The sequence below is a fragment of the Nerophis ophidion genome, linkage group LG20, assembly GCF_033978795.1.
Source record: "Nerophis ophidion isolate RoL-2023_Sa linkage group LG20, RoL_Noph_v1.0, whole genome shotgun sequence".
NCBI classification, from domain to species: domain Eukaryota; kingdom Metazoa; phylum Chordata; class Actinopteri; order Syngnathiformes; family Syngnathidae; genus Nerophis; species Nerophis ophidion.
In genome coordinates this window covers 14825431-14842058 of record NC_084630.1, presented here as the reverse complement: position 1 = coordinate 14842058, position 16628 = coordinate 14825431, and the positions used below count along the sequence as shown (strand labels likewise).

The following is a 16628-nucleotide window of genomic DNA, read 5'->3' as shown; positions in this document are numbered from 1 at the left end:
GGACTCGGATTCGGAGGTGCTGATTCTCATTCCGGTCGCTTCACACTCGGCTGTGAACTGATCCAGTGAGAGCTAGAGATCCCAGCCGGATGAAGCCTTCAGGACCACACCATCTGCAAAACGCAGAGAACTAATCCTGTGGACACCAAACCGGAACCCCTCAACACCTTGACTGCGCCTATGAATTCTGTCCATAAAAGTTATGAACAGTATCGGTGACAAAGGACAGCCTTAGCGGAGTCCAACCCTCACTGGAAACGTGTCCGACTTACTGCCGGCAATGCGGCCCAAGCTCTGACACTGATCATACAGGGATCGGACCACCACAGTTAGACAGTCCAATACCCCATACTTTCTGAGCACTCCCCATAGGACTTGACAGGGTGGAATGCCTTCTCCAAGTCCACAAAGCACATGTAGACTGGTTGGGCAAACTCCCATGCACCCTCAAGAACCCTGCCGAGAGTATAGAGCTGGTCCACAGTTCCACGACCAGGACGAAAACCACACTGTTCCTCCTGAATCCGAGGTTCGACTATCCGGCATAGCCTCCTCTCCAGTACACCTGAATAAACCTTACCGGAAAGGCTTAATGTATAACCTATATTACGTTTTTCCGATATTCTTTCTTCAATGAACTTATTAAAAGACTGTGCATGTTTTTGTGTGAAGGTAAACGTACTAAATGAGCAGGAAATGATACAGTTTGATACAGCGGTTGTCACATTTTTTTTACCAAGACGTGGACTATCCAAGTACCATCATAATAATCGACATTGAAAGTAGCATTTTAAGCCTAAGTATTCATTAAAAATGAGGCAAATGTTTTATTTAAAAAGGCTATTTAATGTTTTGGCCACTGTAACATTACATACAGTTTGAACAGTCACACAATGTTTGAATATAGAAAAATAAAACACTACTTTAATCAAATGATTATTTGGCATAACACTAAATAGAGCCACCATACCACTAGTAATACAAGTAGGACAGTTTGAGAATCAATGATCCAATACAGAGATGTCGAACTCAAGACTGGGGGGGCAGATTTGGCCCGCCACATCACTGTATGTGGCCCACAAAGGCCTGGAAATATTTTCTTACTAAATGTATTTGTTTTTTTAATCAATCAATGTTTATTTATATAGCCCTAAGTCACAAGTGTCTCAAAGGGCTGCACAAACCACTGCGACATCCTCAGAAGAACCCACATAAGGGCAAGGAAAACTCACACCCAGTGGGAGGTCGGTGACAATGATGACTGAGAACCTTGGAGAGGACCACAGCTTGGAGAAAGAAGAATACTGAGTTGCATCCCAAGAACACCACACCTACTGTGAAGCATGGGGGTGGAAACATCATGCTTTGGGGCTCTTTTTCTGCTAAGGGGACAGGACGATTGATCCGTGTTAAGGAAAGAATTAATGGGGCCATGTATCGTGAGATTTTGAGCCAAAACCTCCTTCCATCAGTGAGAGCTTTGAATGGTTGACCAAATACTTATTTTCCACCATAATTTACAAATAAATTCTTTAAAATTCCCACAATGTGAATTCCTGGATTTTTTTTTCACATTTTGTCTCTCACAGTTGAAGTGTACCTATGATGAAAATTACAGACCTCTGTCATCATTTTAAGTGGGACAACTTGCACAATCTGTGGCTGACTAAATGCTTTTTTGCCCCACTGTATCTGTTATAATGAGATGCATGGGCAATCGTCTGACTATAATATGAGACAATTATACATTTATATTGATATATATTCACTGTTACAAACGGCCCACGATAAAAACGAGTATGACACCCCTGGTATAAAATGACTATTTTAGCTCTGCAACCAACGATTACTTGATTAAGCTGACTATCATGATTAAAATAAAAATTTGGATTATATTATGTTACTTGATTGCAGGGTTTTACCGCAGCCATCGCCTAAACCAGGTGTCTCCGACACGCAGCCTGCAGTCCAATTGCAGCCCGCGAGACGTTATTTTGCGCCCCCCACCTTAATATGAAAGTTTGATGTTAGTGAGGCCCGCAAGTTTTATATGAATGGCGCTTGACAGCGTTGGGTTATTTGGGTCTAAAATGGCTCTTTCAACGTTCTGGGTTGCCTACCCCTGCATTAGTGGAAAAGCGGCAAATGAGTGAAAGCGACAGAGACGTTGCCTTGAAGACGAGGGTTTTTTTAACGTGCCTGGCTGCAGTCACACCGCGACACATGTCCCTCACTACTAACAGTCCCCGATAACCTGGACCAATTCAAACTATCATTTGTTTGTTTTTTTATTGTTTAATTTGCATTGCCTCACATATATTTCCATATGACGCCGTCACTTTTTTGCGCTCGCTATCCCAGTACTATTATCCGCCGACCACCATGTTGCTGTAGAGAGGAAAAGCGAAACAACACACATTACGAAAATAACAAATATATATAAATACAAATATATTACACAACCCCAAATATGTCTTTTTCAAAGCCTGCAGTGAAGAGAAAGGTTAGTGATGAGCAAAGACAATTCCAGGAAAAGTGGGAGATGCAATATTTCTTTGTTGAGCACATCGGCACCTCGACGTGTTTTATTTGCACAGAGAAAGATCCGGTGCACAAGGGATACAATTTGAAAGGTCATTATACAACTATAGACATGCTGAGGAGTATGCAACATTTTTTTAAGAAATATTTTCTTGCAGCCCAGCCTCACCCTGACTCTGCGTCCAGGGGCCCCCAGGTGAATTGAGTTTGAGACCCCTGGCCTAAACTAAGGTCTTAACAAGATCTCCAGCCACATTTGCACATTTAAAAAAAATATCTCTGTCCTCAAGCAAACGCATACACTGAGTGTCATACGCATTCCAAAATACTGGGGGCGCTGTAGCCTAGGGCTTAAGACTACTTTTGCCAATCAGAAACTTCCCAAACGTCATTTCCGGAGGCGGCATATAGCAAAAACAGCGGGTCACGGCAAGAAGGAATAATATATGAGGACTGACAGAGAAGTAGATCTACTTTTAAGCATCATTTTGGAGTTTAAAGTTAACAAAACTCAACAAAGTGTTGTCTGGGAAACTTATTGGTAAAAGACAGATCGATAAAATATGTTTATACCAATACTCTCAGATGACCACTTTCAACAAAGTGGAATCATATTTTGCCCATTTGTTTGAATATAATCATTGTTTGACAACAGTGTGACAAAAATACTAGCTTTGGAATCAGAAGTCAAGATGGTAAGCATATATTAAAGTTCAGCTGTTTTAGATGTATTTAAATAGGGTTGTATTAAAAATGCTTGGAGTAGTTTCTAGTAATAAATAATATTGAGATAAAGGCCTACTGAAACCCACTACTACCGACCACGCAGTCTGATAGTTTATATATCAATGATGAAATATTAACATTGCAACACATGCCAATACGGCCTTTTTAGTTTACTAAATTACAATTTTTAATTTACCCCTGAGTTTCTTGTTGAAAACTTCGCGGAATGATGACTCGTATGACGACGCGTGTTTGTGACGTTATTGGTTGGAGGGGACATACTAGCTCAGCACCACTTACGGCTAAAAGTCGCCTCTTTTCATCGCACAATTACACAGTATTTTGGACTTCTGTGTTGCGGAATCTTTGGCAATTTGTTCAATTAATAATGGAGACTATAAAGAAGAGTGCTGTTGGTGGAAAGCGGTGTATTGCAGCTGTCTTTAGCAAACAGACACAGCCGGTGTTTGTTTGTTGTGAAGCTTTAACACAGAGCGGTCAAGTGAACATGTTTCTCTACGTCAACCAGCATGTTTTTGGACGGGAAAATTGTGATATTAAGTCTTACCGGAGACATCAGTGGATTATGGGACTTCCTCCTGCAGTGGCTGTCAAAAAAGGAAGCTGTGATCTTGCATCTTCGGTTTCTCTCTGAGACACTGGCGTTTTCACCGCAGCCATCTGACTTTGAGGTATGTCTTTACAATCTCACGAAAACACTATTAAAACAATAAGCAGATAAGGGATCTTCCAGAATTATCCTAGTAAACGTGTCTGATTACATCTGAAACGCTCACACCACCGTCGCTTTTTTTTTTTTTTTTTTCTTGTCTTTCACTATCAATATCCTCATCTGCGAATCTTTCGTCCTCGCTCAAATTAATGGGAACATTGTCGCTTTCTCGGTCCGAATTGCTCTTACTGCTAGTGGCTCACATTATAAACAATGTGAGGATGAGGAGCCCTCACACCGGTGACGTCACGCGCACATACTTCCGGTAAAGGCAAGGCTTTTTTATTAGCGACCAAAAGTTGCGAACTAAATCCTTTCAGCAAAAATATGGCAATATTGCGAAATGATCAAGTATGACATATAGAATGGACCTGTTATCCCCGTTTAAATAAGAAAATCTCATTTCAGTAGGCCCTTCAGTAAAACTGCAATTGCAATAAATGTTTTTTTTTTCTGTCAAAATTAAAATACCTCGAAGTGCTTTACTGACACATTGTTTCCCAATGTTGAGGGCCATTTCCCATTTTTGTAAATAACATGTCACCTGTGCTAAAGTGGGTTTATCCAAAATAATGTATTCATGGTTATTGAATGTCATTTTGTAAAAAAAAAAAAAAAAACCTTATAAAAATGTTTTGGTTTTTTTTCACTAGGAAAAACTCAACAGCCACAAGCACATCAGACTAAAACGAAAACTTCAAATGGAGACAAAGTTGCTGAATGCTGTAGAAGAAGACGTCCAGATAAACAAGAGCCTTCTGAACATGATGGAGACATCAGATTTGCGATCGTCTGACAATTTAGACAGACTAACATTAAATTAATAATTCAAAATATTGAGTTACCAATAATGACATACTTAGTATCTCAGGTCACTAGGACTGTTTTGTGTTTTATATATACTTATCGAGATATATGAATACTTGCCAACCCTCCCTGATTTTCCCGGCAGACTCCCGATTTTCAGTGCCCCTCCCGAAAATCTCCCGGGCCAACTATTCTCCCGAATTTCTAACGATTTCCACCCGGACAAGTATATTGGGGGCTTGCCCTTTTATATAACGTCCCCAACAACCTGTCGTCACGTCTGCTTTTCCTTCATACAAACAGCATGTCGGACAAATCACATAATATTAGCAGTTTTTGTACACACATTCAGACATGCATATAGATATATACATACAGTGAGGCAAAAAAAGTATTTAGTCAGCCACCGATTGTGCAAGTTCTCCCACTTAAAATGATGACAGAAGTCTGTAATTTTCATCATAGGTACACTTCAACTGTGAGAGACAGAACATGAAAAAAAATCCAGGAATTCACATTGTAGGAATTTTAAAGAATTTATTTGTAAATTATGGTGGAAAATAGGTATTTGGTCAACCATTCAAAGCTCTCACTGATGGAAGGAGGTTTTGGCTCAAAATCTCACGATACATGGCCCCATTCATTCTTTCCTTAACACGGATCAATCGTCCTGTCCCCTTAGCAGAAAAACAGCCCCAAAGCATGATGTTTCCACCCCCATGCTTCACAGTATAGGTGTGGTGTTCTTGGGAAGCAACTCAGTATTCTTCCTCCTCCAAACACAACGAGTTGAGTTTATACCAAAAAGTTCTATTTTAGTTTCATCTGACCACATGACATTCTCCCAATCCTCTGCTGTATCATCCATGTATCCATTTTGGTATAAACTCAACTTGTCGTGTTTGGAGGAAGAAAAATACTGAGTTGCATCCCAAGAACACCAAACCTACTGTGAAGCATGGGGGTTGGAAACATGCTTTGGGGCTGTTTTTCTGCTAAGGGGACAGGACGATTGATCCGTGTTAAGGAAAGAATGAATGGGTCCATGTATCGTGAGATTTTGAGCCAAAACCTCCTTCCATCAGTGAGAGCTTTGAATGGTTAACCAAATACTTATTTTCCACCATAATTTACAAATAAATTATTTAAAATTCCTACAATGTGAATTCCTGGATTTTTTTTCACGTTCTGTCTCTCACAGTTGAAGTGTACGTCTGATGAAAATTACAGACCTGTCATCATTTTAAGTGGGATAACTTGCACAATCGTGGGATAACTTGCACAATCGGTGGCTGACTACTTTTTTGCCCCACTGTACATATATACACACACACAAATGAATGCAATGCATACTTATTCAACAGCCATACAGGTCACACTGAGGGTGGTCGTATAAACAACTTTAACACCGTTACAAATATGCGCCACACTGTGAACCCACACCAAACAAGAATGACAAACACATTTCGGGAGAACATCCGCACCGTAACGCAACAGAACAAATACCCAGAACCCCTTGCAGCACTAACTCTTCTGGGATACACCACCAAGCCCCTCACCCCGACCCCGTGTTGGTGAATATGTGTTCCCCATACTCAAGTGTTTCCGAAAATGATTTCCACCACATTACTTGCCTTTGGTTTGAAACTTGAGAACATGAATACAAAAACATATAGAAGAACTGTAGCATTAAGGAATGTATTGTGATTGTATTTTTTTTAATAGCTGGATTTGCAACAAGACTTGATTGAACTCAACATCCACAAAACGTTATATACATTTAAAATCAATGCAGTAGCTCCTATAAAAAAAAAAAAAATAATAATTACTCATTTTTGACAAGGAAAGCCACTGATTAAAAATAAACACATAATCAGAAAAAACTAAACATATTATATTGAGGACGGAGCCGAGGCATGAAACACAAAATTAATATTACGAAATATCTTGGCATATTTGAGGGATGTAGAACAATGCTGGCAACATGCACACACAATGTAGAAATAAGGTCATAAAAAAAAAAAAAAAAAAAACATTAAAAGAACACTGCGAGGAAAAACAAATCCAACCAGAATATTGCACAGTTATCACTTGTAAACTGGAAGAACCGTCTTTAATTACTAACCCTGCAGTGCCTTTTGAAATGCATCAGTTGGCGGTGCCATTTAACACCAACAAGGCACTTAAGGAAAGAAATTGTTCTTCATGGTGAACTGTCAGCCGGCAGTCCTTTTGAAATGAAATGTCAACAGCTGGATTGTCTCGTCTCACTTCTATGTGCACACCCTCCGCTTATCGTCGAACAGTTTACGCACGGTGTAGACCTGTAGGGGGTGTGGGGAGGGTGACAATCTGGTAAATGTCCAACAAGAAGCCATTGGCCATCTGGACTGTGTTGTTACCTGAGTGATGGCCACGCACAGCATCACCAGTAAACTGGCGCACGACCAGAAGGAGACCCTCCACAGATTATCCTCCAGGAGGTTTCGATCCCGCGCCTCGAAGGCTCGCAACACCGACTGCATTTGTCGACAACGCTCCAGACGCTTGTGCACAGAGTCCATGTACTCCTGGAGAAATCATACATCAGGGGTGCCCATTACGTCGATCGCGATTGACTGGTCGATCTCGGAGGGTGTGTCAGTCGATCTCAAGCCAGGCATTAAAAAATAGACATAAAAATGAGCAATCATCAATCATACCAAGACTTCACTTTCGTCAGTTGTTTGACATTCTCGGCACCCGAGGATCTTGTGAGATGACGCTGGCTGCTGCGAGCTCATATTTAAGAAAAAAATCACTAACAGGGCGGACGCAGAGAAACACATTTTATTTCTAGAGACTCCGTACCTACTGTCAAAACTCTAAAGACCGACAGCACAGTTCCTGTCTTCACGTGTTTCATCCTGCCTGTGCTAACAAAATATTAGAAAGCTAGCGTGCACAAGCTAGCAAGCTACGGCGTTTGATGCCAATGTATTTCTCCACCGCCCTCAGCGACCGCTTTCTCACTCGCTTGCCCACCTGCACACTCACTGACGTCACTCACCTGCTGCCAGACATTAAAGGGCCACACACATATGCTACTCTCATAACAAAGTGTTTAAAAACGAGTATGCAAGTTGGACAAATGAGATGCCAAATCCAACCACTTTCATGTGGTATTGGACAGAAAGGAGGACTTTTTTTTTCCTACATTTGAAAATGCGGACGTTATCAGCACCACTGTCTAATTCCAATCAATGCAAGTCATCAGAATCAAATACACCAACTTATATTCATGAAAGAAAGGAATCTATGTGTGTTAAACATGCTTGTATTATCATTAAACACCATTAACTTGTTAACAAAAATGTCTCTTTCATAAATAAATAAATATAAATTATAAATAGGAATGAGGTAGATCTCCTCGACTTGGTCAATTGAAAAGTAGCTCGCCTGCAGAAAAAGTGTGAGCGCCCCTGTCATACATTATTGCATATTATGGACTTAAAACTCAAAAAATACTGATAATTATGAAATGTAACACTTTACAATGGAACCTGGATTTATAAATCCCTCTATTTGCAAACTCTGATTTACAAACCATTACATTTAACCAAATATGCCTTCATGTGAGAACCGTGTGTCTGTGTATGAACTTGTGGTGTAACAATTGATCGGTATGTTGATATTTCGATTTATATACCTACTTTTTAAGTACCGTATTTTCCGGATTATAAATCGCTCCGGAGTATATGTCGCACCAGCCGAAAATGTAACAATTGATCGGTATGTTGATATTTCGATTTATATACCTACATTTCCAGTACCGTATTTTTCGGATTATAAATCGCTCCAGAGTATACATCGCACTGGCTGAAAATGCATAATAAAGAAGGAAAAAAACATATATACGATTATGTCGCACTGCAGTATAAGTCGCATTTTTGGGGGAAATTTATTTGATAAAATCCAACACCAAGAATAGACATTTGAAAGGCAATTTAAATTAAATAAAGAATAATGAACAACAGGCATATGACGCATAAATAACCAACTGAGAAGGTGCCTGGTATGTTAACGTAACATATTATGGTAACAGTCATTCAAAAAACTATAACATATAGAACATGCTACACGTTTACCAAACAATCTGTCACTACTAATTGATAAATCCGATGAAATCTTCTTCCTCGATGTCTCTTCTAAACAACTCTGCCAACTCCAAAGGTATGCGCCGCTTCCTCTTGTTTTCTGCTGCATATTTCACTCCGTCCAGCTTGTAATCTGCAATACGTGATTTCCTTTTCGGTGCCATTTTGGTTCAGCCATTCGCAGTTTTTATAAGTTACCACCTTACGTTGAAATGATCCATTTTAATAGCTACGGCAGTAGCATATAGCAGTTAGCATCCCATGACCCACAATGCACTTCTGCCATGACCCTCCCCTGCCGAATTCTTATTGGTTGACGTGTATGTGACGATTGTTGACGTGTGTGTGACGATTGCTGACATTTTCTTCGTCCCTTCCGCGAATTAGATGAATAATATTATTTTATATTTTATGGTAATGTGTTAATAATTTCACACATAAGTCGCTCCCGGAGTATATGCGCCAAACTATGAAAGAAACTGCGACTATAAAATCCTTTCATTTTCTAATAACTCGACAGTGTGCCCTATAACCAGGTGCGCCTGATGTACGGAATAATTTTGGTTGTGCTTACCGACCTCAAAGCTATTTTATTTGGTACATGGTGAAATGGTAAGTGTGACGAGTAGATGGCAGTCACATATAAGAGATATGGGTAGGCTGCAATATGACTTAGGAAACAACACAAACATTTTATATGTTCCATTGAGAATATAGAACATTACACACGGCGCTCAAAAATCTATCAAAATGTTTTAGTAAGACTTTAGTAAGCCGCACCGCTTGATGGAATGTACTGTGCTTCAACATCGATCCATCTATTTCCTACCGCTTGTCCATTTTGGGGTAGTGTGGGGGTGCTGGAGCCTATCTCAACTGCATTCGGGCAGAAGGCGGGGTACACCTTGGTTACTGTACTTTTACTGAAAATTGGTTGAATATTGAAAAAAACAGCAGAAAATTATTCTTGTTAATTCAACCTCGTGTCGGTTGTACTTTATCCAAATAAGATGTGAATGCATTGGTCATTAATTGTTGTTTACGTGCTTGTTTGTGTCCATAATGCATTTATATCTAACTCCCTTATAACAAGGAAACTTCACCTGCACTGTCCAGTATTAATTTAAGTCACGCGGCTTTGTTTTGCTAAAAAGTTACTGCATCAATTTTAACTCACTAAATTGTTTCAGATTGTATCATTCTAAAAATATGTGATGGTTCTTGAATTGTATCGGCAGCCAGAAATATCAAATCGAATCCTTGTTTAAAGGACCCCATTTTTATGACTTGATGGGGTCCCTGGGACCCCATTTTGAAAATACCTAGCGCCAACACTGATGGAGTATTGGTGCGTGCAAAACAGCAGCAGGAGGCTGTGGCCTGCGAGCCGGTTCTAATACTAATCAAATATCATCCCGGGGGTCATAGATCATTTATTCGTGGGCTGAATGTGGCCCGCGAGCTTTGAGTTTGACACCCCTGCTTTAAACACAAGTAATCTTGACAGATTTAGTTATATTTGCAAAACAGCCATAGTATTTAAGTTTCCCATAGATATATGTCTAAAACATTAATTTGCTCATGATTTTTTGTTTTGTTTACTTTTTCAATGTCTGCCAAAGTGTCATAGCAGTTCTGAATTGGCTTTTCTTTCCCCTTTGGACCTACCAACATATTGTTTCCCTTTTTCATGTCAAGTTGGAACATTATGTGAAATATAAACACAAGACTATTGAACGTATTGGAAAGGACAAGCGGTAGGAAAATGGATGGATGGATGGATGGATGGAATGAAACTGAATTGTAGTTGACAATGTAGTCGTTTTGTTTATTGTTCATACGAGGTTATATATAATAAATACGAAGATGTGCATCATTTGTAAAACATTGATCCCTCCCTGGGAGTGGAGGGGAGAAGTGAGCAGCAGCGGTGGGTGCACCCGGGAATCATTTTGGTGATTTAACCCCCAATTCCAACCCTTGATGCTGAGTGCCAAGCAGGGAGGTAATGAGTCCCATTCGTATAGTCTTTGGTATGACTAGATGAGGTTGCAACTTGTCCAGGGTGTACACTGCCTTTGGCCTGAATGCAGCTGAGATAGGCTCCAGCACCCCCGTGAGCCCAAAAGGGACAAGCGGTAGGAAATGGATGGGTATGACTCGGCAGGGGTTTCAACTCACGATCTACCGATCTCAGGGCGGACACTCTATCAACAAGGGGATGGGTCAAATGCAGAGGGTAATTTCACCACACCTAGTATGTGTGTGACTATCAGTGGTACTTTAACCTAACTTAATGCATCATCTAATTAGAAACATACTAGAACTGCATTTTTGTTGGTGGTGTAATTTATACACACTCAGGCTCCCGTAGCGAAATGTACTTTTGGTCATCACTCGTAAAACAGTAAACTCGAGATGTCCGATAATATCGGACTGCCGATATTATCGGCAAATAAATGTTTTAAAATGTAACATCGGAAATTATCGGTATAGGTTTAAAAAAGTAAAATTTATGACTTTCTAAAACGGCGCTGTAAGAAGTGGTATATGGACGTAGGAGAAGTACAGAGCGCCAATAAACCTTAAAGGCACTGCCTTTGCGTGCCGGCCCAATCACATAATATCTACGGCTTTTCACACACATAAGTGAATGCAAGGCAAACTTGGTCAACAGCCATACAGGTCACACTGAAGGTGGCCGTATGAACAACTTTAACACTGTTACAAATATGCGCCACACTGTAAACCCACACCAAACAAGAATGAAAAACACATTTCGGGAGAACATCTACACCTTAACACAACAGAACAAATACTCAGAACCCCTTGCAGCACTAACTCTTCCGGGACGCTACATTGTACACCCCGCTACCCTGAGCCCCCCAACCCAACCTCAAGCTCTCAGGGAGAGCATTTCCCAAATTCCAAGCTGCTGTTTTGAGGCATGTTAACAAAAATAATGCACTTTGTGACTTCAATAATAAATATGGCAGTGCCATGTTGGCATTTTTTTTCCATAACTTAAGTTGATTTATTTTGGAAAACCTTGTTACATTGTTTAATGCATCCAGCGGGGCATCACAACAAAATTAGGCATAATAACGTGTTAATTCCATGACTGTATACATCGGTATCAGTTGATATCAGAATCGGTAATTAAGAATTGGACAATATCGGATATCAGTATAAAAGCCATTATCTGACATCTCTACAGTAAACCCCCATTTATCACTGTTAATTGGTTCCGGACCTTAATTATTTTTTGTTTGGCGCTGTGTAGAGATGCATGTTTTTAGAAATTGTTGCGTAAACATTCCACCTCTCGAAGAAGGATGCACAATTAAAATGTCTGACCATGATGTGCGTATGTTCTGACCACATCTGCATCTCACCCGCATGTCCTGCAACTTGTACTGCAGCATGTTTTCGTCCAGCTCCTCGACACCGCCCCACTCTTCGTCGCCACCCACGTCTCCGCCTTGACCCGCCACGTAGAGCTCGAAGAACACCATCTTCTCTGATAAGCGGCTGAAGCTGTTGTCGAAGCACATTTGATAGTCCCCCTCCACCGTGGGCTCCACCCTGAGGGAAGAAACGGGAAGTAAAGACGACAGCGTTTGAAACAAGATGGTCGTATCCAGGTTGTGGCTGTACTTACACGTGAACCCCGTCAGAGCGCCTGGACTCTGTGACCAACAAGGTGCCCTCAGGAGAATGGATCGTAAAGTCCACATCCATACCGGCACCTCCAATGACCTGGTACGCACACACGCAGACAATTATTTAGATAAATTATACATACAGTGCATGGCAATACTGGGAATGTTGAATTGCTACACACTTTTGGATCTTATTGTAGCCAAAAAAAGTAATAATAATAATAATAATAACAATAATAATAATAATGTTTAGTTTAACACTTATAGACAGCATTTATTACCATGTTTAAGCAAAGGTCATGCTTGTAAAGCTATATTAACGAGCATGTCCAAAAATATTTTTTTTTTTTTTATGTTATTCCAAAACGGAATAAAATACGTTTTGTCCTTAAAGCTCTACACATAATAATAACTACAAAAACCTATGACTTTTTTATTTATTTTGCAAATATATATATATACATATATATATATACCGTATATTACCAAGTAAATGCCCTTGGGCAAATAACCGCTCATGCCCTAATAGCCGTGAATTAAACGCCTCTTCCTAATAATAGCCCATGTATAGCGGTACACCACAACTGATGGACGGGAACACTTTAAGGGGGAAGAAGAACAGAAAGTTTGACTTAAAATTCAAGCTAGCGGTTGTGAAGTATGCGGAGCAGAATTCTGGTTTGGCAGCGGCCAGGCAGTTTAACGTTGACCCAAAACGTGTACGCCAGGGGTGCCCATTACGTCGATCGTGATCAACTGGTCGATCTCGGAGGGTGTGTCAGTCGATCTCAAGCCAGGCATTAAAAAATATACATAAAAATGAGCAATCATCAATCATACCAAGACTTCACTTTCGTCAGTTGTTTGACATTCTCGGCACCCGAGGATCTTGTGAGATGACGCTGGCTGCTGCAAGCTCATATTTAAGAAAAAAATCACTAACGGGGGATGCAGAGAAACACATTTTATTTCTAGAGACTCCATACCTACTGTCAAAACTCTAAAGACCGACAGCACAGTACCTGTCTTCACCATAAAAGACCTGTTTCATCCTGCCTGTGCTAACAAAATAAGAGTCTCAGAAAGCTAGCGTGCACAAGCTAGCAAGCTAAGGAGTTTGATGCCAATGTATTTCTCCCCCGCCCTCAGCGACCGCTTTCTCACTTGCTTGCCCACCCGCACACTCACTGACGTCACTCACCTGCTGCCAGACATTAAAGGGCCACACACATATGCTACTTTCATAACAAAGTGTTTAAAAACGAGTATGCAAGTTGGACAAATGAGATGCCAAATCCAACCACTTTCATGTGGTATTGGACAGAAAGGAGGACTTTTTTTTTCCTCCATTTGAAAATGCGGACGTTATCAGCACCACTGTCTAATTCCAATCAATGCAAGTCATCAGAATCAAATACACCAACTTATATTCTTGTCTTCATGAAAGAAAGGAATCTATGTGTGTTAAACATGCTTGTATTATCATTAAACACCATTAACTTGTTAACAAAAATGTCTCTTTCATAAATAAATAAATATAAATTATAAATAGGAATGAGGTAGATCTCCTCGACTTGGTCAATTGAAAAGTAGCTCGCCTGCAGAAAAAGTGTGAGCACCCCTGGTGTACGCGAAATGAAACAAAAAAGGGAGAACTACTATCTCAGTCAGCAATCGATGGAAAACGGGCTCACTTATCTGGCGGAGGTAGAAAGAAAGTGAGCTACGAGCTTGATGCTAATTTGTGTCAGTGGATACATCACGTTCGTGGACTGAACCACCATGTGTCCCGCAAAATGATCCGCATTAAGGCCAAGGAGTTGTATGCTACCGCGAGTGACACGAGAGACACACCGGGGTGGTGTTTGGTGCAACGAGTGGCTGGCTTAATTGAAACAACTTTACCCTCAGGAGGCGAACAACTGTTGCACAGAAGGACGCTCCCGTCCAGAAGACTCAACTTCCTCGTTTTTTCTACTAAACAGATAGAGGCTAAGACAATCCAGCCCAAGAATATCATCGGCATGGATGAAACAGCCATCTGGTTTGACATGGTTGGTTTTAGTACGGTCAATTAGAGGGGCGCCCGCTCCATCTGCCTCAAAACCACCGGCCATGAGAAGGCACGCGTCACGGTGGCTCTTGCAGCCAAAACAGACGGGACAAAGCTGAAGCCTTACGTTGTGTTTAAAGGTGCTGTCCGTGATGTAAAGGCTATACAGAGCATCCCCGGGGTGATCATAGCTTCCTCCAAAAATGGCTGGTTTAATGATGACCTGACAAAGGATTGGCTCCGGAGTGGGGAAATTTCACTTCGGACCGAGGTTACTTGAATGGGACTCGTACCGATGCCATATCAGCGAGGCCACGAAGGTAGAGCTCAGAAGGGGCTACAACCTTACAATGGCTGTTATATCTGGAGGTTGCACAAAGTACCTGTAGGCCCCCGATGTTGTGTGGAATGGCCCTTTCAAAGCGCAGCTCCGTGACTACTATGATAACTGGATGGCTGGTGATAAAGACAAGACCTACACCAAGTCAGGGAACCGGAGAGCCCCTTCCCGCCGCCTCTTGGTCGACTGGGTCCTGGGATGCTCTGGATCGGGACACTCTGATCAACTCGTTCAAGGTAGGCTGGCTGGCTGTGTGTATGTGTGTTTGTTCATGTGGTGCAAACAGTAGCCATAGCTGATTGTTGCTTTCTGGTACCCTACAAGGTGTGTGGGCTGACGGTGGCAGCTGATGGGAGTGAAGACCAGCTCATTTTCTGCCTCAAGGAGGGACAGCCATGTCAGGCAGGCAGATAGATGCTGTTGAGGGCTAGACAGCGGGGTGCTGCTGTGGTTCAGGAAGAGGAGGGGAGTGATGAGGAACAGCAGTTCCTCAATGAACTTGTGATTGAAGAGGAGTATGATGATGAGGGGGTTGAGGGGGAGGAAGAGGAGGATGATGAGTGGGTTTGAGTTGCATTTTGGGTTACGTTTGCTGCAGTATTATTGTGTTGATGGTTTTATAGAGTACTTGGTACCATCATTTTATTTTTCCTGTATGCTGCTTTATTTAAAACTTGGAATACTGTAGCCTTTATTTTATTTAAGTGACACTATTATTGTTCTATTTTGATGGTGAGTTTTATACTTCTGTACTTGGTACCATAATTTAAAATTTTCCCGTTAGGCTGCTTTATTTAAAAACTTTATTTATTTTCAGTATTGGTATTCTATTTGACATTTGTTGCACTACGGCCATGTTGAACCTTGTTGATCTCTTGTTTTTTGGTAGTCTTGTTTTTTTGTTTGTATGTTTACAATAGCTTTTACATATAAAGTTTTTTATACGAAAATAAATACTGGATTGTAACCAAATAATGGCATGGTGCAGGCTGGTGCGAAACTAAATAAAAGCCTTGTGCAAATAACCGCCTGCTTCTTTTAAACGTCCGTCTCCAAAAATGATTTTGTGAAATAAACGCCCGGGCTACTATTTGGTAATAAACTGTGTGTGTATGTATATATATATATATATATATATATATATATATATATATATATATATATATATATATATATATTAGGGATGCACCGATTAATCGGTAACCGAATATATTCGGCCGAATATGGCAAAAAAAGCCACATTCGGCCTTCGGTGGAATGAGTTAAAAGCAAGGCTGAATAGTGGCGTGTGACGCAAAGACGCAATTTTTTGACGCGGTGACGAAATCAACCAACGTGCAGTGTTAAATTTAAATTGTTTTATATATAGTTAGTTTCCTTCTTTTTATTCTGAAGCTGAAGTACTGTTATTGACAAATCTGTTCTGGCCTGGGATATGTTGTGTACCTGTATAAGTGTATGAGGTTACAAGCACACACTTATTGAGATTTAGTGGGGCCTCTGTTTACATTATTAGCCTGTTGTGTAGGCTACCTGTATAAGTGTTACAAGCACACACTTAATTGAGATTTACTTAAGCCTTCTGTTTACATTATTAGCATATCTACTGTGGCTAAGCAGACTTTTGCCA

The 16628-nt window shown here is 40.7% G+C and overlaps 1 protein-coding gene across 1 annotated transcript in view; it reads right to left on the bottom strand.

Annotated features, from left to right (window-relative positions):
* Positions 1-6508: 6508 nt before the first annotated feature.
* Positions 6509-16628, bottom strand: part of tmed1b (transmembrane p24 trafficking protein 1b) — a 13358-nt gene continuing 3238 nt past the window's right edge. Inside the window, exons 2-5 of the mRNA XM_061880546.1 lie at positions 12605-12702; positions 12339-12528; positions 7210-7377; positions 6509-7131 (exon numbers count right to left, since the gene is read on the bottom strand). Of these exons, the coding sequence (XP_061736530.1) occupies positions 7081-7131; positions 7210-7377; positions 12339-12528; positions 12605-12702 (507 nt within the window). The 3' untranslated portion in view covers positions 6509-7080. The remainder of the gene's footprint in view (positions 7132-7209; positions 7378-12338; positions 12529-12604; positions 12703-16628) is intronic.